Here is a 21,701-nt window from a genome sequence, read left to right on the forward strand (position 1 = left end):
ATCTGACACTTTTACCTTTCTTAAGAAATAGATTAAAACAATGAAAAGAAAAAGAAAGGAGAGCAAGAGTAAAGAAACATAAGAAATAACATACTACTTAAAATATATATCCCTCACTACAGTTCTTAAGTTAGTCACACGGTTGTTAAGTGAAACTGGCTTCCCCCATTGATTTACTTCTCAGAAGGTCAGAGAAGGGAATCACGTGAGCCCGGGATACTGCAACCGTCATAAACATGAGTCAGTTGCCAAATGCCCAAATTTTAATCATGTGACCATGGAGATGCTGCAAAGGACGTAACTGTGAGAAAAGGCTATAAGTCCCTTTTTACAGCAATGTCGTAACTTCAAACAGCCACTGAATGAACTGTTGTAAGTTGAGGGCTATCTTAGAATAGAATAGAGCTGGAAGGGACCTTGGAGGTCTTCTAGTCCAGCCCCCCGCTCAAGTAGGTGAACCTTTACCATCTCAGACAAGTGACTGTCCAGTCTCTTCTTAATTAATTAATCAATCTGTAATTCTGCAGGATCCTTAAGACATAAACAGGTCAATTGTTTTTAAAACGAGAAGTCATATGCTACCCACCATATCCTTTTAACACGATGATGGATAAACACCGGTGAATCAGATCCAATTTATGTAGCCAAGGTGCCGAACGAAACTGCACTCCCAACACATGATTATATTTGTTTCTGTATTCGCCTGTGTTTTGAGTTCTCACAGTGGTCTGATCCATAAACTGATGCAATTGGGTAGATTGGAACCACCGAGTTTCTGGTCCACCTGCTTTTGAATGCAGATTGTACTGGAACATCTCTGATGGATGGCGTTCCAGCTGTAGCTGAAGAACATGATCCTATGAAGATGCTATTCTGATTTTTCTCCCTCCGTTGCGGAAATATATTTTTGTTTTCTTACCACAGAAACTTTCATGGACTAATGTCACCGGTAGAAATGAAATTGGGGCTATTTCTTGAATTGTAAGCTGTAATTAACCTGTGCTGAAGACGGTCCACCCCTAGCTGTTGCCATGCGCCAGGGGTGAGGAACCTTGTCTCTTTTATGACTCATGGACCAACTCCCAGAATTCCTGAGCCAGCCATGCTGAGGGGAAAGGGAGAGGTTTCCAAGCTGAGCCAGGCTGGCTCAGGAATTCTGGGAGTTGAAGTCCACGAGTCATAAAAGAACCAAGGTTCCCCACCCCTGGCATGGGCCTATTGTTGTGTTGCTGTCCCTGGTGCTGAAAGGCCTCTGTCCTTGGTGCTGTTATCATTCCTGAGATTCCAGTTTATCTTGTCAAATGCCTGGCGCTTTTGAGAACTTCTGATGGATACCCTAGAGTTGGCATGTTGTAACCAATGATTTGTAATTTTATCAGAGGCTGACTTTTTTTTTTCTTTTTCGGAGGCACTGGCACATCATGCTTTCAACCTTAGCTGCTTAGATCAGTATCTATTAACTGAAGACTGATTCTGATAAAAGGACTTTCTTGGCATTGTTATCTCTATGACAGAGAGAGCTCAGCTTGCATAAAGTCTTGCTTCTTTGCTGTCAATCTTATTGCCGAGTTGACATCTGTGTTGAGGAATACAAAACATCCTAGAAATTGGTCAACTATTCTGTACTTTTAGTTGGAATCCTCCCATTTCCTTTTTTTTGGGGGGGGGGAGGGGAGGTAGTTGTTCTCTGTGAAAGAAGCTCCTTCAGGAAAGAATACAACCCAAAAAAGCTTTCAAATTAAACTCTCCGAGTGAGTAGGCATTATCATTATTTTAAAAGCTTCATAGTAATCTCACACAGTTGCATTATTTATCTGCGGCCCCAACACAATTACAATTTTGAGGCAGCTCCTTATTGTCGTCTCCGAAGAAAAATGACACTGTGTCTCCCTTGTCATCTTGTGTCTTGTGAGGGATGTGAGATGTTGTTGAATACAGTATAAATGGATAGCTTTTTATTATTGTATTCATTTTCTGTCGCTATTTATATGCCACCCATTCCCTAAGTGGCTCAGAGAGACCTGTAGAAATATATTTAAAGCAAGCCTTAAAACATATTGGGGGAAAAAACACAATTTGTTTAAAATAATTTGAATATTGAAATACATAAACACAAATCGGGACAAGCAAGTATGTTTCCTTCTCCTAAATACTCTGTGTGCATGCGTGTGTGCGTGGGCTCTTAATCCCAATGGTTGATTGTTCCACAACGTGGGTCCTACCACAAAGGAAACAGAATTAACCTCTTTAATGTATTAGCCACCCAGGATACATGAATATGGATAGACCTCCCTGGTCTACCCTCCTGTGAGTATTAGAAGTGAAGGATTGGGATCACACATGCAGTTCTAGTTAAGAAGATGTATGGCTGAAGGCGATACACAAAAATCTGGTTAGCTAAGGGTCAGCATTAAATTGGTGCTAGATAAGAGTCAACAGAATTCAGGAGAATTCTTGTGGGAATGTAATGGCTCCCATCTGATTCATCTCTTGACTCTACCCCAAGCTCTTGCCTCTCTTTCTCCTACAGCGAGCAAACTAACCCAAACTCAAGGCTTAATTCAGTTAGCAGGACGGGCTGTTTAATTTAAATCATGTCCCTCGTTCCATTAACTCAAGCTTTCGAATTCGTACCCCTTCAGGCTCTGCTAAATGTCATTAACTGTGATCAACAGAGGAATTTCATGCCTGCTGTTGTGCAAGTTCAAAACACTGACTTAGCAGGAAGAAATCCTGTTTTTTTTCTCCCCCACCTCTTTAAAACAAAAGCTTAAAATTTGGCTTGCTACACCAGCCTGTTCAATTCATCCCTGTCTCTTTGTTCATTCAGACCCCGATTTCCTGTCTTGTGCAGCCCCAAGCTATAATTCTTTCTTCCCTCTGTCCTTGGTATCTTTTTTTTTTTTTTTTTAATGATCTGCCCTTAAACAGCACTATCTTTTTTTAATATCTTGGTGGTTCGGTTCCTTCTCCCTTATCTATCTTCCTTAGATCACTTGCTGGCTTTTGTTTTGTTTTTTTCTTTTTAAATTGATTCTTGCAACTTCCTATTGGGATAGATAGGGATAGATCCTTGGATTTTACCATGCAAAATCCAGCCCTTCCTTCAGCCATCTTACCACTCAGCTAAATGTGTGACTCACCGCCAGGGAAAAAAAAATGAAATAATACCCCTTAAACAGTATTTGATTAATTGAAGATTCATTTTAAAATGAATGGAAAGAGTTAGAATAGAATAACAAAGTTGGAAGGGACCTTGGAGGTCTTCTAGTCCAACCCCCTGCTCAGGCAGGAAACCCTATACAATCTCAAACAAATAGTTGTCCAATTTCTTCTTAAAAACTTCCAGTGTTGGAGAATTCACAACTTCTGGAGGCAGGTTGTTCCACTGGTTAATTGTTCTAACTGTCAGGAAATTTTTCCTTAGTTCCAGGTTGCTTCTCTCCTTGATTAGTTTTCATCCGTTGCTTCTTGTCCTGCCTTCAGGTGCTTTGGAGAATAGCTTGATTCCCTCTTCTTTATGGCAGCCCCTGAGATATTGGAACACTGCTATCATGTCCCCCCTTGTCCTTCTCTTCATTAAACTAAACATATCCAATTCTAGCAACCGTTCCTTATATGTTTTAGCCTCCAGTCCCCTGATCATCTTTGTTGCTCTTCTCTGCACTCTTTCTAGAGTCTCAACATCTTTTTTACATTGTGGTGACCAAAGCTGGATGCAGTATTCCAAGTGTGGCCTTACCAAGGCATTGTAAAGTGGTATTCATGTGATCTTGATTCTATCCCTCTGTTAATGCAGCCTAGAACTGCGTTGGGATTTTTGGCAGCTGCAGCACACGGCTGGCTGATATCTAAGTGATTGTCCGCTAGGACTCCAAGTTCCCTCTAACAGTTTGGACTGCTCCTTGAGTTATGGATTCTGTTTCAATACTCAGCTCTACAAAAATGATAATCTGCATTGTGTTAGAAAAGAGCAAGCAGAGCTAGAGGGCAGACTGAAGTGAATCATTAGCTTAGACTCGTTATGTTCCCACAAAGGATCCAAGTCCAACTATTCTTGAACTCGGTTGACCTATATCTGGCACTGTCTTATTTTTGAACTTTAGTTGACTAGAGTCTTCGGTATAGGTTCGAATAAACTTCCATGCTCCAACTTAACAGATGGTCCTGATTCTTTGTGCCTTGACACGTTGTGAGAAATGGCATTTTTTAGTAGTAGCAGAAAAGAGAGATCCATACCTCTAGCACAGGGGTCCCCAACTCCCGATCTGTGGACTGGTGCCAGGTCGCGGCATGGTCTGCACAAACAAGCAAAGCCCCATCTGCGAGATACAGGCAGCACATGAAACCACACCCCCTCCGGTCTGTGGAAAAACCTCTCTCCATGGAGCCGGTCCCTGGTGCCTGAAAGGTTGGGGGCCTCTGTTCTAGCAGATCCCTGTCTCAGTGTTGAGATTGTGGGAAAGAAAAGAAGGATAGAGTATCACCTACGACAGGGGTGTCAATCTGCTGGCCTGCGGGCCAGACACGTCACGTGGAAGCTGCACCCACCCCATTGCCGGCAATGGCAAAACTGGCCCAATACGTTGCGTGACATCACATGATGTCATGGGTTTGACATGCCTGATCTACAACAAATAGGATGGGGAGGTGTCAAGAGGTATTAGCTAGTTGCTATACAGCAGTAATGTACAGAGGTTGCTTGATTGCTCAGTCACAGCTTGGCTACCAACTGAATTGTCCATGCTGGCTGAGGAATTCTGGGAGTTGAAGTCCACAAGCCTTAAAGTTGGCGCAGCAGTTAGAGTGCAGTACTGCAGGCCACTTTAGCTGACTGTGTTCAGCAGGTCAGTGGTTCAAATCTCACCGGCTCAAGATTGACTCAGCCTTCCATCCTTCTGGGGTAGGTAAAAATGAGGACCCAGATTGTTGGGGGCAATGTAAATATATATATATATACATTGCTTACTGGTGTACACCGCTTAGAGGGTGCTTGCACTTAAAGCGGTATATAAGTCTCATAAATAAATAAAATAATAAATAAAGTTGCCAGGTTTGGAGACCCCCTGCTCTAAAGTAGAGCAGATACTTGGCCCAGCAAGTCAACTTAAGAAGGAGAGGTTGAGGGCGAAGCTTTGGGACGAAGTTCTGTTATGGTTTCCCCCTGTCTTGGCTTGAGAACACAGCATCCCTGCTCCCTGCATTTACACCCCGAGCGTCCTAATGCCGATTAAAGCAACGTTGCTCCATGTTTCTCCTACGGGAGATTCTTTTTGACGGCTTTTGCACGGACTTGACTGATGGTCCTCCATCTTCGCCATTCAGCCCTGCCATTGTTAGCATAACCAGTGATTTAATGAACGTGTCACCATGCTTCCTAACGCTCTGCCCGCATCTAATTGCTGCTTTTTTCACGGAGATTCATGCAGACGTGCTCCAAATTGGGATTGGAAGGGAGGAGGGCTGTCTCCCTAGGGATGATGGATAGCATCCTTAAAAAGTTTCCTAGGGCTTCATAAAATGCTGCTATATTCAGAAATCGCGTTTAGTTGCAGGCAAATTCTGGGACAAACCTCCAGCTGTCACTGGGGGGGTTGATGCCTCACTGTATAAATGACAAATATCATACATCATTGACTTGAATCGTGGTATGGTGGGGTTTGCTAGTATCACACCTTGTTTTCCAGAGGTAGGCTGAGGAGTTGTTAGCATAGAACAGAAAAACAGAAGAGGGTTTCTTTTAGAGATGACTGCAACACCAGACCATGAAAAGGATAGAATACCTGAATAAGAATAAGAAAAAAATGAATAATAATGTAATCTGAGGGATTGTTGATGTTTACTTATTTGGGGTCGCGATGGGTCGGACACGACTTCGCAATTAACAACAACAACAACAACAGCAACACTTATTTGCATCACATCTTTTATTTTTACAAATAACTCAAGGTAGCAAGCATCTCCAACACACCTTCCTCTTCCCATTTTCCTCAGAACAGCAACCCTGAGAGGTAGGTTGGGCTGAGAGAGATGGACTGGCCCAAAGTCACCTAGCCAACTTTCTGACTTAAGATGAAAACAGAATGCACTGTCTCCTGAAGATTGGCCCAATGTTCCCCCAGCTGGCTTTTATTCGTGAATAGAATAGAATAGAATAGAATAGAATAGAAGAGAAGAGAAGAGAAGAGAAGAGAAGAGCTGGAAGGGACCTTGGAGAACCTATACCCTTTCAGACAGGTGGCTGTCTAGCGTCTTTTAAAAATAAAATAGAATAGAGTAGAGTAGAGTAGAGTAGAGTAGAGTAGAGTAGAGTAGAGTAGAGTAGAGCTGGAAGGGACCTTGGAGGTCTTCTAGTCCAGCCCCCTGCTCAAGCAGGAGAACCTACACCATCTCAGACAGGTGACTGTCTAGTCTCTTCTTTAAAATCTCCAGTGATAGAGCACCCACGATTTCTGGAGGCAAGTTGTTCCACTGGTTGATTGTCCTTACTGTCAGGAAGTTTCTCCTTAATTCCAGGTTGCTTCTCTCTTTGGTCAGTTTCCATCCATTGTTTCTTGTCCTGCCTTCAGGTCCTTTGGAGAATAGCTTGACTCCCTCTTCTGTGGGGCAGCCCCTAAGATATTGGAACGCTGCTACCATGTCCCCCCTCGTCCTTCTCTTCATTAAACTGAGACATACCCAATTCCAGCAACCATTCCTCATATGTTTTAGAGATTCCAGGTTGCTTCTCTCTTTGGTCAGTTTCCATCCTTTGTTTCTTGTCCTTCCCTCTGGTGCTCTGGTGAACAATTGGAGGTGGGACTAATTCACCATCTCCTGCTGATTGACCCAAAACCATCCAGCTGCTTTCATGGTTAAGGCGGAACTAGAACTCATAATCTCCTGGTGATTGGTCCAAAGTCCCCAGCTGGCTTTCAGGACTAGGGTGTGACTAGAACTCACTACCTCCTGGTGCATTAACCGCTAGACCAAAGTGCATATATATATATATTTATTGGTGAAAGGGATTAGGAAGAGATCTTTTTCTTCTTTCTTGAAATAGGGCCTTATTCACTGCTTCCAGGTACTTGGCTGATGCCCCAACCAAGGCATCAAGAGTTGTCAAGGTGAATATTTCAATTTTTCCCTCCATAATTTACCAGTGTTCTTCCATGTGGCATGGGATTGTCTCAAGGATTAACCCAGCAATTACAAGGATGGAGCCAATTGCTAAACGAGACAGTGACGGTGACATTTTCTCTTTAGGTGGATTTAGGAAAAGATTTGTTTTGATGCTTAATGGGTATCACTTATTTAGGAAGCTTAATCGGGCTTTGCTGACCCAGCAGAACATGTGCCGGCTCTGTTAAACCATTGGTAGTGTGTGTGTTTGTGTTTCTCTCTCTCTCTCTCTCTTTCTCTCTCTCTCTCTCTCTCTCTCTCTCTCTCTCTCCTCTCTCTCCCTTTCTCCTCTCTCTCTCTTTCTCTTTCTCTCTCTCTCTCCTCTCTTTCTCTCTCTTTTTCCTCTCTCTCTCTTTCTCTTTCTCTCTCTCTCTCCTCTCTTTCTCTCCCTTTCTCCTCTCTCTGTCTTTCTCTCTCTCTCTCCTCTCTTTCTCTCCCTTTCTCCCCCCCTCTCTCTTTCTCTCTCTCTCCTCTCTTTTTCTCTCTCTCTCCCTCTTTCTCTCCTCTCTTTCTCTCTCCTATCTCTCTCGCTTTCTCTCTCCTCTTGCTTTCTCTCTCTCTCTCCTCTCTTTCTCTCTCTTTCTCCTCTCTCTCTCTCTTTCTCTTTCTCTCTCTCTCCTCTCTTTTTCTCTTTCTCTCCCTCTTTCTCTCTCCTCTCTCTCTTGCTCTCTCGCTCTCTCTCTCCTCTCTTTCTCTCCCTTTCTCCTCTCTCTCTTTCTCTCTCTTTCTCCTCTCTCTCCTCTCTTTCTCTCTCTTTCTCCTCTCTCTCTTTCTTTCTTGCTTTCTCTCTCTCTCTCTCTCCTTTCCTCTCTTTCTCTTTCTCTCTCTCTCCCTCTTTCTCTCCTCTCTCTCTCTCTTTCTCTCTTGCTCTCGCTCTCTCTCTCCTTCCAAGCAAAAACCATCTGCAGATTTCTCTCCCTCAGTAGTAGAAAGAAATTATTTTATTCCCCCAAATTCAGTTGCCGTAAAAGAAAACTTGTGAGTGGAGATAATATGGAGTAGGCTTTTGCAAAGGATTTACAGGCACCACTGAAACCCAGACTTGGAAGTGTGCTTGTTGAGTCATCGTACCCCGAGTGTGCCTGAGTCTCAACTGTAGACTCCATTCAATTGTAGGATTGAATTTAGAGGTTCTAACAAATAACAGAGTGGATCTCCCCAAATCAGTCCACAACAGATTAGAGTTTTACCTGATATTTAAATGAATCTTTTCTCCTGGCTAATAGAATTTAGTCATTTAGTCATTCACAAGTATTTATGTGCTTGTTGGAACTGATGATTTCATCTAGGACAGATGCTGACCATGATCCTTTTTCGTTCGTTTCCCTTGTTTCATCCTTTCCTTGTTTAAAGTTTTCCCAGGACGCAGTTTGGCTTGAGTTGGGTGAAATCTACTTGAATTTGAGATTCAGTGGTTCAGAGTGTCTATCAGGGGTCTTCAAACTTGGCCCTTTTATGACTTGTGGACTTCAACTCCCAGAATTCCTCAGCCAGGCATGCATCCACAGGTCATAAAAGGGCCAAGTTTGAAGACCCCTGGTGTATATCTTACATGGCCTCTATAAATAGCAATGAATTGTTAATGTGGTTTTTGTGCCTGAATTTGAGTTGTGCTATTTCCTCCCCATCCCCAGAATTCTTAGTTAATGGATGTCGGTTAAGGGGGCTTGGTATACAATGGACAAGTCTTCCATTGGAAAGCTGCCCTCATTTAACCGATGAAGTCTGTCTGGATGCTTTATGTTGTTTATATCAATCTTATGTCATTCGTGTCACTTTATGGCATGTGGGGTCAAGACACTGTGGTCCAAATGTCACAGATTGCATCATTGGAGTAATTACACCATGGTAACAGCAATGCAAAGTGTGTTATTTGTTGTATTATCTCATGGTGCCAGTGATATTAATTGATGCAAGCAATGTGTTTTTTTGGGGGGGGTTAATAGTCATTTAGAAACGGAGATGCCATCTCACCAAATGGCTCATTCAAATGAGGGTTTATAGTGGTTTATTGGAGCGGAGAATCCTGGCTTTGGATCTCTCCTCAGTGTTGGAGATATTGAGGACACTAATCACAACAAATACCAAGATTATCATTGTCAGGATAATATCAAAAAGAATTTCCCCATCTAGGGGTGTCAATTTGATTTCTCTAGCGTAGGGGTGGGGAACGATGTCCCTTTTATGACTTGTGGACTTCAACTCCCAGAATACCTGAGCTAGCCATGCTGGCTCAGGAATTCTGGGAGTTGAAGTCCACAAGACATAAAGGAGCCATCATATTAGTCATAAAGGAGCCACCTCTGCTCTAGCAGAAAGACACAATATAAAGGTGGGAAATACAATAAATAGGTAAAGTGTGGTTAGCAGCCCTAGGAGCTACTATTTATTTTAATTAAATAATAATAATTTAAATTTAATTTAATACTTTCCCTGATAGGTAGTGCCTCTGTCAGCTAAGTTCATGAGCTCTATAAAATCAGAAGATGACCCTCAGGTTTCCTAAGGTTTGGTTTGGAAAACAGATCTGCTTCAGTTAGTGGTTTGAACCAAAGTAAGAAATCAATCCATCAATCCATCAATCCATCAATCCATCCATCCATCCATCAGTCCATCAGTCCATCAGTCCATCCATCCATCCATCCATCCATCCATCCATCCATCCATCAATATCTACACCAACTCTTTGGATTCCATCTCTGAAATAGGTCACCTCATTTCAAATGTTGGAAATGATTTTTTTTTAAAAAAAATAACTCCCCAGAAATGCTTGAATGGATGTGAAAGGACCTAATTCTAAGCTTTTGGATGCGGTCCAGCTGGAAAGTCAGTTTGATTTTGAAAACCCTATGGCGTCACTGTTGAACTCCAGCGTGACACTTCTTTGAAAGTCTCTTTATTCTTGGACCTTCCTTCCATTTGTCACCCAAAATTAGAACAAACTTGTGAGCTTGGGAAAGAAAAGGGAATCTCTTTTAACATAAACAATTAGCAGATCGGAGATCCTGTTACACAGGCTTGTCAGGTGCACCGTTAGAGATTCAAAAATTTCAGAAAGACTATATATCTCAGCGAACTCGCTAATAAAGGAAGGCTGGGGTTTCTGAACTGTAAGCCCTAATTCTTGGCATTGTTGTTAGTTGCGATGTCGTGTCTAACCCATCGCGACCCCATGGACAACATTCCTCCAGGCCTTCCTGTCCTCTGCCATCTTCTGGAGTCCATTTAAGTTCACGCCTACTGCTTCAGTGACTCCATCCAGCCACCTCCTTCTCTGTCATCCCCTTCTTATCTTGCCCTCCATCTTTCCCAGTATCAGGGTCTTCTCCAGTGAGTCCTTCCTTCTCATTAGGTGGACAAAGTACTTGAGTTTCAACTTCAGGATCTGGCCTTCTAAAGAGCAGTCGGAGTTGATCTCCTCTAGGACTGACTGGTTGGATCGCCTTGCAGTCCAGGAGACTTGCAAGAGTCTTCTCCAGCATCTCTTTCACTAGATTCGCCCAATTTACTGGTATAACCTGACTGGTCTGAGGAACTGACAATGCTCATGGTGACCAATGGGCTGCCCACGATGGATGGACATTTGTTAACAATATTTTTACATGTGTGTTTTTTGTGGGAGGGGGCTGAGCCCTTGGGATGGTGGTGGTTAACCCTGGAGATCTTATACTGCAAGAGTTGAATGAAAAGTTTAGGGACATTCTAGTTTAATAAAAAGAAGGATCAGGAGTGACATGATACCAGTTTTCCAATATCTAGGGGGCTGCCACAAAGAAGAGGGGGTCAACTTATTTTCCAAAGCACCAGAAGGCGAGACAAGAAACAATAGATGGAATCAAGGAGAGAAGCAACCTAGAACTAAGGAGAAACTTCCTAACAGTGAGATCAATTAATCAGTGGAACGACTTGCCTCCAGAAGTTGTGGGTGCTCCAACACTGGAGGTTTTTAAGAAGAGACTAGACAGTCCCTTGTCTGAAATGGTATAAGGTCTCCTACTTGAGCAAGGGGTTGGACTAGAAGCCCTCCAAGGTCCCTTCCAGAATAACATCCAACTTCTTGGATGTTATTTTGGCTTGAATGATAGCAAATAATGCATTGGGGGACAGATTTGGATCATAGGTCCCACATTATCAAAAAGTGCCAGTCAACTGTTGGCTTACGTTCTTCTTGAGTGGAACGGTCTGAAGGATAAGACAAAACCTACCCCTTACATTACCTTTCTCTCTCCTCTCCCTTTTACTTGCAGTGGTGGAGAGCCGAGGTGGGACCGTCGACGGCCTGCAAAGATTCGCCAGCTCGCCGGTCTATCTCCCGGTGAATTACCACCTTTTCAACACCGATGCTTCCTTTTTCCTCAAAGAGACCAACCAAGAGATTGTGAGAAACGCCAGCTTGCGGTCCCGCACGGAGCCTTTCCTGGTTTACAAAACCACCCGCTTGCCTGTCTTCAACGCGACTTACGGCCCTTTTGCTGTGGAGCAGATTATGCCTCCGAGCCTCTGGCTGACCTCGCCTCTGTTCAGCTTCCCTGACCGCTTCACTTTTCATTGGAAGTTACAATCCCGCCTCCTCGACGGCTCGGTCTATGCCAACAGGCCCAAAGTCCAGGTTTTGTTTTATGTGGCTGGCAAAGATTGGGAAGACCACGATCCGGCTGAGATCTTACCTTGTGTACAGTTGGTGGCATCCCGGGAGGACAGAGTCATTGTTGGCAACTGCCGGTTGAAAGGTCATCTGGGCTTATGCGTTGCCGAACTGGAGTTCCCACCGGCTTGGTTCAACCCGGAGCTGTCAACTCCATTGACGCCATTGTCTTCAGAGTATCAAGAGGTGGAGGACTCCTGGGAAGGGATCACTGTGGACCTTTTCTGTTGGATGTATGCAGCGCTGGAGGAAGATTGTCCTTCAGGAGATCCAGAGCTGGAGAGCTTTCTTCAGCCAGGAGGCCAGGATGAGGCCCAAGGGCCCATGGCCTCGCTGGAAAGAGTTGGCAGCGTTATTCTTTATCCAACTCAAGGCAAAGTCAAGAAGTCGTCCCTAAAGCTTGACAATAACCTGTTCCTCTGTCTGCCACTTAGCCCGGTCAAGGAAGGAGATCTTGTCATGTTCCATGTCTCTCTCGCCAGTGGCTCTCTAGCAGATCAGTTTACACTAAGGTAAGTGTTAGAAGTATGTGCTTTAGAAATTGAGCCGTGCTATTAGAAACCAAAAGAATCAAAGGCCCGTGGTGGATTGGTAATTATTGGGTTGAACCAAAGCAGCCAAGGTCATCAAAAGATGATCAAAGGCCTGGAGGCTAAAACAGACGAAGAACGGCTGCAGGACTTGGGTTTGGCTAGTCTAAAGAAAAAAAGAAATAGGGGAGACATGATACCAGTGTTCCAATATCTGAGGGGCTGCCACAAGGCAGAGGGGGTCAGGTTGTTCTCCAAAGCACCCAGAGGGCAGGACAAGAAACAATGGTTGGAAACTGACCAAAGAGAGAAACAACCTGGAATTAAGGAGAAACTTCCTGACAGTGAGGACAATCAATCAGTGGAACAGAAGTTGCCTTCAGAAATTGTGGGTGCTTCATCACTGGAGGTTTTTTTTTTTTTTTTTTTTTTTTTTTTTTTTTTTAAAATTTTTTTAAATTTTAAAAAAAAAAACAAGAACAATACAGAACAAAAAACAACATATACAAAAGAAAAAAAAATTAAACAATACATATAAAAAAAACCCCCACCCCACACCCCTCCCAAAAACCCTCCCTTCCCCCCCCCTGAGCTTCCCAGAGCAGAATATAGGCTTAAGAAATAATAATAATAATAAAAAAAAAAAAAAAAATAAAAATTAAATTAAAAACTTTATATTTATATATATAAAAAAGATATCTATAATATATATAAAAATAAAACTTATGAAAAAGCTATATAATATTTTTGTATACCCAATCTAAATTGTATAAATTTTATCCATTTGTCCCAGATAGCAAAAAACTTCTCTTGCGTTTGTTGCTTTAAGAAAGCCGAAATCTTTGCCATTTCTGCCAGATAAGCTACTTTAAAAAACCATTCCTGCAATGTAGGCAAAGATTCCTTCTTCCAATATTGTCCAATTAACAGCCTCGCGGCTGTGATCAAGTTTAACATCAATACAACCTCCTTTGTATCACAATCTGTAACAATACCTAACAAAAATAATTGCGGAGTAAATTTTACCCTCCTTCTAAAAATTCTCTGGATATTCCACCATATTTTGATCCAAAATGCTTTTATCTCTCTACATGACCACCAAATATGATAATAGGAAGCCTCCTTATAACCACATCTCCAACATTTAGGTTGCACGTCAGGGTACATGTAAGACATTTTTTGTGGATCAAGGTGCCATCTATAAAACATTTTATAAAAATTCTCCCTTAGATTCTGTGCTTGAGTAAATTTGACATTTCTCACCCAAATAGTTTCCCAGGTGTCCAATGAAACTGGCTCACCAATCACTGGAGGTTTTTAAGAAGAAACTGGACAGTCACTTGTCTGAGATGGTATAGGTTCTCCTGCTTGAGTAGAGGGTTGGACTAGAAGACCTCCAAGATCCCAGTTCTATATTCTATTCTATTCTATTCTATTCTATTCTATTCTATTCTATTCTATTCTATTCTATTCTATTCTATTCTATTCTGCTCTACTCTGCTCTACTCTACTCTACTCTACTCTACTCTACTCTATTCTTCTATTCTATTCTAAAAAAAACCCATGTTGTCGCTGACTGTTTCCCTGGAGGGTTATGCCACAGTATTCAACTACTTGTCTGCTCTGAATTCCAGATTTATAAAAAGATGAAGAACCTGTTGTAGCTATGAATTTGAAAGCTTGTTCAGTGTTAACTTTCTTTTGAAATTAATCGCCAAAACATGAGATATAATCTCTGGGCTCTGCAGGGGTAGATCTATGTCCGCAGGAGCTATCCCTGAGCTTACTATTTAGATGTGCAGGTACTCCCCAAGTTACAACAGCTTGTTTAGTGTCTGTTTGCAGTTACAATGGCACTAAAAAAAGCACTTTATGAGCAATATCTAGAAAGGAGAAGTAGCTTTTAGGTGGGCAGCTGACAATAAACAGGCCAATTAATCATCAACAAATAAATCATATTAATATAGGTCAGTGGTGGCGAACCTATGGCACGCGCGCCATCGCCCCAGTCCTAGGCCTTTAGCTGGGTTTTATAAAACCTTTTCGCTTTAGGCCTCCGCCGCCGTGTGCAAAAAAAAAAAATAATGTTCAATCAGTCAATTTCAACTTCTTGTGGGAAAAAAAAGATCTTGCAAAATTGGAATTGATTGATTGAACTTTTGAGTCCCACCCAGTCTGCCATTACTACCACAGCCACACCCACCCAATTGGCCACACCCAGCCAATGGGCCACGCCTAGCCAATGGGCCATACCCATCCGGCACTCGACGATGCATAAGTGGGTTTTGGGTTGCAGTTTGGGCACTCAATCTCTAAAGGTTTCACCATCTCTGATATAGGTAGTCCTTGACTTACAACAGTTCATTTAGTGACTGTTCAAAGTTACAACAGCACTGAAAAAAATGATTTATGACCATTTTTCACATTTACGACCATTGCAGCATTTCCACGATCATGTGATTAAAATTGGGATGCTTGGCAAAGGGCTCGTATTTATGAGGGTTGCGGTGTCCTAGGGTCATGTGACTCCCCTTTTGCGACTTTCTGCCAACCCAAGTCAACGGGGAGGAGCCAGATTCACTTAACAACCACGTTACTAACTGAACAACTGCAAGGATTCATTGAATAACTGTTGCAAGCAAGGTGGTAAAATGGAGCAAAACTCACTTAACCAGTGTTTCACTTAGCGACAGAAACTTTGGGCTCATTTGTGCTCGTAAGTCAAGGACTTACCTTTACTTCCGATGACCCTCGTCTTTCAAAGTAGGTCAAATCCAATGGAACGGTTTTCATTTAAGTCCCGCAAACCAAACCCGTAGAAACACAACTCGGCTTTATCGAAATCGTCAGAAGAAAGCCGAGTAACTTGATAGCTGCTTGATTAACGTAATGGTAAGACTCGTCTCGACAAAAGAGAGACCTCCTAAAAATAAAAAAAGATCTTCTTGATTAAGTCAGCATCCTTTAATGATCGTGACCCCATTTTCATGGCTTCCTTGAAAAACATGCTTGTGTTTCCTCTTGGCAATTTAGAAGATAAGGTCCCTCGTTTGAATATCTATAAAATGTAGCCTCTTTTTTTTTTACGTTGACGCTCTCAGTCTGCCCTTCTGTCATTAGATGGTTTTCCTTTTCATTTCTGCATCCAGCATAAGGCTCTCCTTTTCTTGTCCTTTCATTATTTCTCCCTTGTTTGTTAATGAAAAACGTGTCTAACGTAGTCGCCATTAGTAGATCTCAAGTTAGGAGACCATCTCAATATATCTATGGAGATTCTCAGTCATTCAGATCATGGTTGTCTCAAAGGTGTTTTTTTTCCCCCCCAAAAGGCAACTGGACTTCTTTTGTTTTAATTTGAAGACATTTCGCTTCTCGTCCGAGAAGCTTCAGAACCCGCCAAAACCGATGAAGCTTCTTGGATGACAAGCAAAACATCTTCAAATAAAAACAAAGGAAGTCCAGTTGCTTTTTGGAAAAACACCTTTGAGATGCCATCGGTACAAGCCAGGGACACCGTGGTGACTGCCTAACGCTCAGTTTTGACCAGTAAAATCTAATTATTGAGATTTGTCCAAAGTCTTTAAATTGGCTGCACAAAAAGAGTGAGTAAACCAGCATTTCTCCTGAGGCTTTTCCGTATTATTAACTCGATCGTGATTAATTGATTTGATTTGGAGTTTATACATCTGGCACCGAAGGACATAGAGGGAAATAAATGTCATGGTACCTCTAGCATCAAATGCATACAAGTTTTCTTACTTGCTCTACTGATTTGTTTTCAGTCCCGTAGTAATGAGTTTAAAGACCAGGGGGTATTTTATATATAAAATTTCTCTTGTCTTTTGGTCAGATAGATGGGCCTGCCTTCTCTCTTGCTTCCCCCAAATATAACTGATTGTTTTTAATCACGTTGGCTTGTAAGTGGGGCATAATATATTCCATTCTGAGTAACGTGAATTTATGAATCAAAATAGGGCACGGTTTTCCCCCTGTGTCTATTTCCCTACAGTGCAAAAATCTATCTTTGGAATATGTCCTTAGTTTTGTTTTCTCATCATGGTCTTTAGGCAGAAATATCTCACCAAACTTTATTTTTTTTTAGTGAAGTGAAAGGATGAAAGATGCAAAAAAGGCATGGAAGAAACCTCAAATAGCAAATATGTTTTAGATGCTGAATAGCTAGAAAGAGATTTGCTATTCAGGGTCCTTCCTTCCTTCCTTCCTTCCTTCCTTCCTTCCTTCCTTCCTTCCTTCCTTCCTTTCCTCCCTCCCTCCCTCCCTCCCTCCCTTCCTCTCTTTTTCTTTCTTTCTTCCTTCCTTCTCTCCCTCCCTCCCTTCCTCTCTCTCTCTCTTTTTCTTCCTTCCTTCCCTCCCTCCCTCCCTTTCTCTCTCTTCTTTCTTTCTTTCTCCTTCCTTCCTTCCTTCCTTCCTCCCTCCCTCCTTCCCCCTCCCTTCCTTCCTTCCCTGCCTCCCTCCCTCCCTCCCTCACTTCCCTCCCTCCCTCCTTCCTTCCTTCCTTCCTTCCTTCCTTCCTTCCTTCCTTCCTTCCTTCCTTCCTTCCTTCCTTTAAATTCAGTTCCTCTTAGGTCCTTGTCTGCTTGAGATTTCGAAAGATAGGGTTTTGAAAGTACAAAAACAGGCCTGCTGTTGTTTTTATTTTCTCCTTTTCCTAAAAATGGGAAAAAGAAACATTTTTAATACAGGTAGTCTTCAATTTACGACCACCTTTGAGCCCCAAATATAGGTTGCTAAACGAGAAATTTGTTAAGGGAGTCTTGCTCCATTTTATGACTTTTCTTGCCACGGCTGTGAAGCGAATCGCCGCAGTTGATAAGTTGGCAACCCAGGATGTTAAGTGAATCTGGCTTCCCCCCGTTGACTTGGCTTGTCAGAAGATCGCCAAAGACGGTCACGTGACCCCGGGACACGGCGACCGTCATAAACGTGAGTCGGTTCTCCAGCGTCCAAATGTTAACCACGTGACCACAGGAGATGCTGGAACGGTCACAGGTGAGAAAAGCAGCCGTCGGTCATTTTTTCAGTACCGTTGTAACTTTGAACAGTCACTAAGCGAACGGTTGCAGATTGAGGACTACCCGTCTACCTTTTGGTACCCAAACTTCTCAGGTTAAATGTTGCAAAATGGTTGCCTTGTTTTAGCAAACTTTTTCACATCCGGCTCTCTCAATTCCTGGCAAATGGGGAAGAAATGGAGGTAGTGGCAGATTTTATCTTCCTGGGCTCCAAGATCACTGCAGATGGGGACTGCAGTCAAGAAATTAAAAGATGCTTGCTCCTGGGGAGGAAAGCTATGGCAAATCTAGACAGCGTACTAAAAAGCAGAGACATCACCCTGCCAACAAAAGTCCATATAGTCCAGGCCATGGTTTTCCCAGTTGCAGCATATGGCTGGGAAAGTTGGACCATAAGAAAGGCTGAGCGCCAAAGAATGGAGGCCTTTGAACTCCGGTGCTGGAGAAGACTCCTGCGAGTCCCCTGGACTGCAAGGCAATCCAACCAGTCAGTCCTGGAGGAGATCAACCCCGACTACTCTTTAGAAGGCCAGATCCTGAAGTTGCAACTCAAGGACTTTGGCCACCTAATGAGAAGGAAGGACTCCCTGGAGAAGAGCCTGACGCTGGGAAAGATGGAGGGCAAGAGAAGAAGGGGATGACCGAAGGAGGTGGCTGGATGGAGTCACTGAAGCAGGAGGCGTGAGCTTCAATGGACTCCAGAAGATGGTAGAGGACAGGAAGGCCTGGAGGAACATTGTCCATGGGGTCCCGATGGGTTGGACACGACTGCCCAGCTAACAACAACAACAACAACAAATAATGCATGTCTGGACATGTACGTTTTTTTGAAAAAGCTGAGTATATACATCTGAAATATCATCCATGCATATAAGCCCTACAGCTCAGCTTGTTTGTGCATGGCTGGCTCCAAGGATACAGGAGAACGGTATTTTTATGAGTAATAAGAAAAAGAAAGCAACAGAAGCAAAGCAGACGCAAGACCTGTAAAAGACGTAGAACTGTTTCCCAGGAAATGGCAGGCTTCACACTCGATTGTATTGACAGATGTCACTTCTCAGTTACAGCCAAGGGTTCTTCTGCTCCTTTTGTTGTTACTTTCTCTACCGGAAAAAAAAGCTTTTTTTAAAAAAAAAATATTTATTGTCTCTCCACCCTCCCCAGATCTTGCTGCAGGGGTAGGAATGACAACCTCCCTCTCCCTCTCCCTCCCCTCCCCTCCCCTCCCGTGCTCAGAATGGCAGGCGGTTTGCCTCTTTGCATCCTGCAGTCACACAACTCTAATCTGGGTGTCGGGACAACACATCATGCTCAAAATGTATGGTTTTCAGTTCAATAGCAAGCTTCCCGTCAGGCACAAAGAACCAGGTCAAAATCAGCTTCAAAATTGCTGATTTATTGATCAAAACCTTGGGGGACCTTGGGGTCCTAGTGTAGGATCACTTGATCATGAGCCAGCCGCGTGCAGCAGCAGCCCGAAAAAGTTAATACCATTCTGGGTTGTATAAAGAGAGGCATACAATCAAGATCATGCGAAGTGTTAGTACCACTTTAATAAAGCCTTAGTAAGACCACACCTGGAATACTGCAACCAATTTTGGTCACCATACTACAAAAAAGATGTTGAGAGTTTGGAAAAAATTCAGAGAAGAGCAACTAAGATGATCCAAGGCCTGGAGGCTAAAACATATGAAGAACGGCTGCAGGACTTGGGTTTGGCTAGTCTGAAGAAAAGAAGAAATAGGGGAGACATGATAGCAGTGTTCCAGTATCTGAGGGGCTGCCACAAGGCAGAGGGGGTCACATTGTTCTCCAAAGCACCAGAGGGCAGGATGGGAAACAATGGTTGGAAACTGATCAAAGAGAGAAGCAACCTGGAATTAAGAGAAACTTCCTGACAGTGAGGACAATTAACCAGTGGAACAGGAATCGTGGGCGCTCCATCACTGAAGAGCTTTAAGAAGAGACTAGACAGTCACTTGTCTGAGATGGTATAGATTCTCCTGCTCGAGCAGGGGGCTGGACTAGAAGACCTCCAAGGTCCCTTCCAGCTATTCTATTCTATTCTATTCTATTCTATTCTATTCTATTCTATTCTATTCTATTCTATTCTATTCTATTCTGTATTTTCTTCTATTCTATTCTATTCTATTCTATTCTATTCTATTCTATTCTATTCTATTCTATTCTATTCTATTCTATTCTATCCCATCCCATCCCATCCCATCCCATCCCATTCCGTATTCTATTCTATTCTATTCTATTCTATTCTATTCTATTCTATTCTATTCTATTCTATTCTATTCTATTCTATATTCTATTCTTAAACCGTAAGCATAGGAATCTTCTCAACCAAGAGTTTGCACCTAGGTAAAACTAGATAAGGTTCAATGACATTCGGGGCAGGGTGGGACCTTGTCCTCTTGTGGCTGCTTAGAGACTCTAAACTTCTCCCCCTGGCTGTGTCCTTCTGGCCCTGGGGAAGTAGGAGAGAGACTGGCAGAGCCAGAATGAGGAGTCAAACGAGAAATCAGCTTAGAATCTCTACGTAGTCACAAGAGGACATGATCCAGCCCTCCTTGAATGCCGTTGAAACTTATCTGGTTTGCCCAGGTGCAAATCCTTAGTCGAGGAGATTCCCATGCCTAGGTTTCAGTAATAAGTCAGTACACTTGAACCCTTGGCCTGTGGACCCGGCTGACAGAAATGGCCAACTCAACCAAATAGCCAAATGACCCACATCCCAAGAAGGGCGGCGAGGAGGGTGCCCGTTCTCCAGACACAACAATTTACTTTGACATGCCCTGGCACTTTCCCCAACAAATATTTATCAGTGGAAGATGAAAAGCCTGTCAACATCAGCGAAAACCATCCAGTTGCAAAGTTTGGGCTGCTGACTAAGGCAGCTGTCAGGCTTGTCTTGCTGTTAGAAAGCTCGCTTTATTCTCTTCCCCTACGCATTCCTCCTCCTTTGCATAGCTGGGGGATTTGAGTCCCCACCTTCCTTTCCTTCTCATGTAATAGAAATAATCTATGGGGTTGTAGCCGTTTCTCAGTAAATGCCTTTTGATTAATGGTCAAAGCAAAGGAAGGGCCCATTAATCAGTCTCCTCGGCAGATGTTTATTGCTTTAACATACTGCAAAGTAGGCAGTGGGGTTTGTGTCTTTGGTCCCGGGTGCCCATCACAACGCGCAAGACCAGCAAAAGAAATTCTTCTTCTTCTTCTTCTCCTTCTCCTCCTGCTTCTCCTTCTTCTCCTTCTCCTGCTGTCCTCCTCCTGCTTCTCCTTCTTCTCCTCCTCCTTCTCCTTCTCCTCCTGCTGTCCTTCTCCTCCTTCTCCTTCTTCTTTTCCTGCTTCTCCTGCTCTCCTCCTCCTCCTCCTCCTTCTTCTTCTCCTCCTCCTCCTCCTCCTCCACCTCCTCCTCCTCTTCCTCCATCTCCTCCTGCTTTCCTTCTCCTTCTTCTCCTGCTGTCCTCCTGCTTCTCCTGCTTCTCCTCCTCCTTCTCCTGCTCTCCTTTTCCTACTTCTGCTTCTGCTTCTCCTTCTCCTTCTTCTTCTCCTCCTCCTCCTGCTCTCCTTCTCCTCTTCCTCCTCCTCCTCCTCCTCCTCCTCCTCCTCCTCCTCCTCCTCCTCCTTCTTCTCCTCCTCCTCCTCCTGCTTCTCCTTCTCCTGGTCTCCTTCTCCTTCTTCTCCTTCTCCTGCTCTCCTTCTCCTCCTTCTCCTTCTCCTTCTCCTGCTTCTTCTCCTTCTCCTTCTCCTGCTCTCCTCCTGCTTTCCTTCTCCTGCTCTCCTCCTGCTTCTCCCCCTCCCCCTCCTCCTCTTCTCCTTCTTCTTATGTTCTTTCCAACTCCCTCCTTCTCCTCCAAACCCATATAACACACCTTAGGGAATTCCAGCCACCGGATGTCATAATCCCATTTCAGCCCAAAAGGTCACGGCATGACCTTCACATCACGCACACTCCTCAAATGTTTGTCCCACTGAGTTACTTGGCTTGAAAAATATTTCTACACCAAAGGCCACGTCTCTCTCTAGGGCACGACCATAGATTGCAGAGTTAATGAGAACTAGAGGCAAGGACGCCATCGATCTCCTTGTCTGTAAACTTTGCAATGAAAAATACACCCAGAGTACCAGTCCCTCCCTCCCCCCCCCATCGCATTGGAAGGAGATGAATCAAACTGGTATCTCTCGTGTTGTTAATGCTTGGGCGCTTCCATATTTAAAATAAAATCTGGGAAATTAATATATTGACAGGGGAAATGGGAAAAAAGAAAGAAAGAAAAAGTGCTGTCCCTGCTGGGAGCATTCCAAGGCACACAAGATCCA

General features: G+C 43.4%; 1 protein-coding gene across 2 annotated transcripts in view; it reads left to right on the plus strand.

Annotated features, from left to right (window-relative positions):
* TMEM132B (transmembrane protein 132B) overlaps positions 1-21,701 on the plus strand; it is a 190,808-nt gene that overhangs the window by 42,162 nt on the left and 126,945 nt on the right. For both annotated transcript variants that reach the window (XM_039357355.1, XM_039357356.1), the window contains exon 2: positions 11,409-12,318. In XM_039357355.1, the coding sequence (XP_039213289.1) occupies positions 11,409-12,318 (910 nt within the window). The remainder of the gene's footprint in view (positions 1-11,408; positions 12,319-21,701) is intronic.

Source organism: Crotalus tigris, unplaced genomic scaffold (genome assembly GCF_016545835.1).
Source record: "Crotalus tigris isolate CLP2741 ecotype Arizona unplaced genomic scaffold, ASM1654583v1 scf7180000018891.247784533:1973344, whole genome shotgun sequence".
Lineage (NCBI taxonomy): Eukaryota > Metazoa > Chordata > Lepidosauria > Squamata > Viperidae > Crotalus > Crotalus tigris.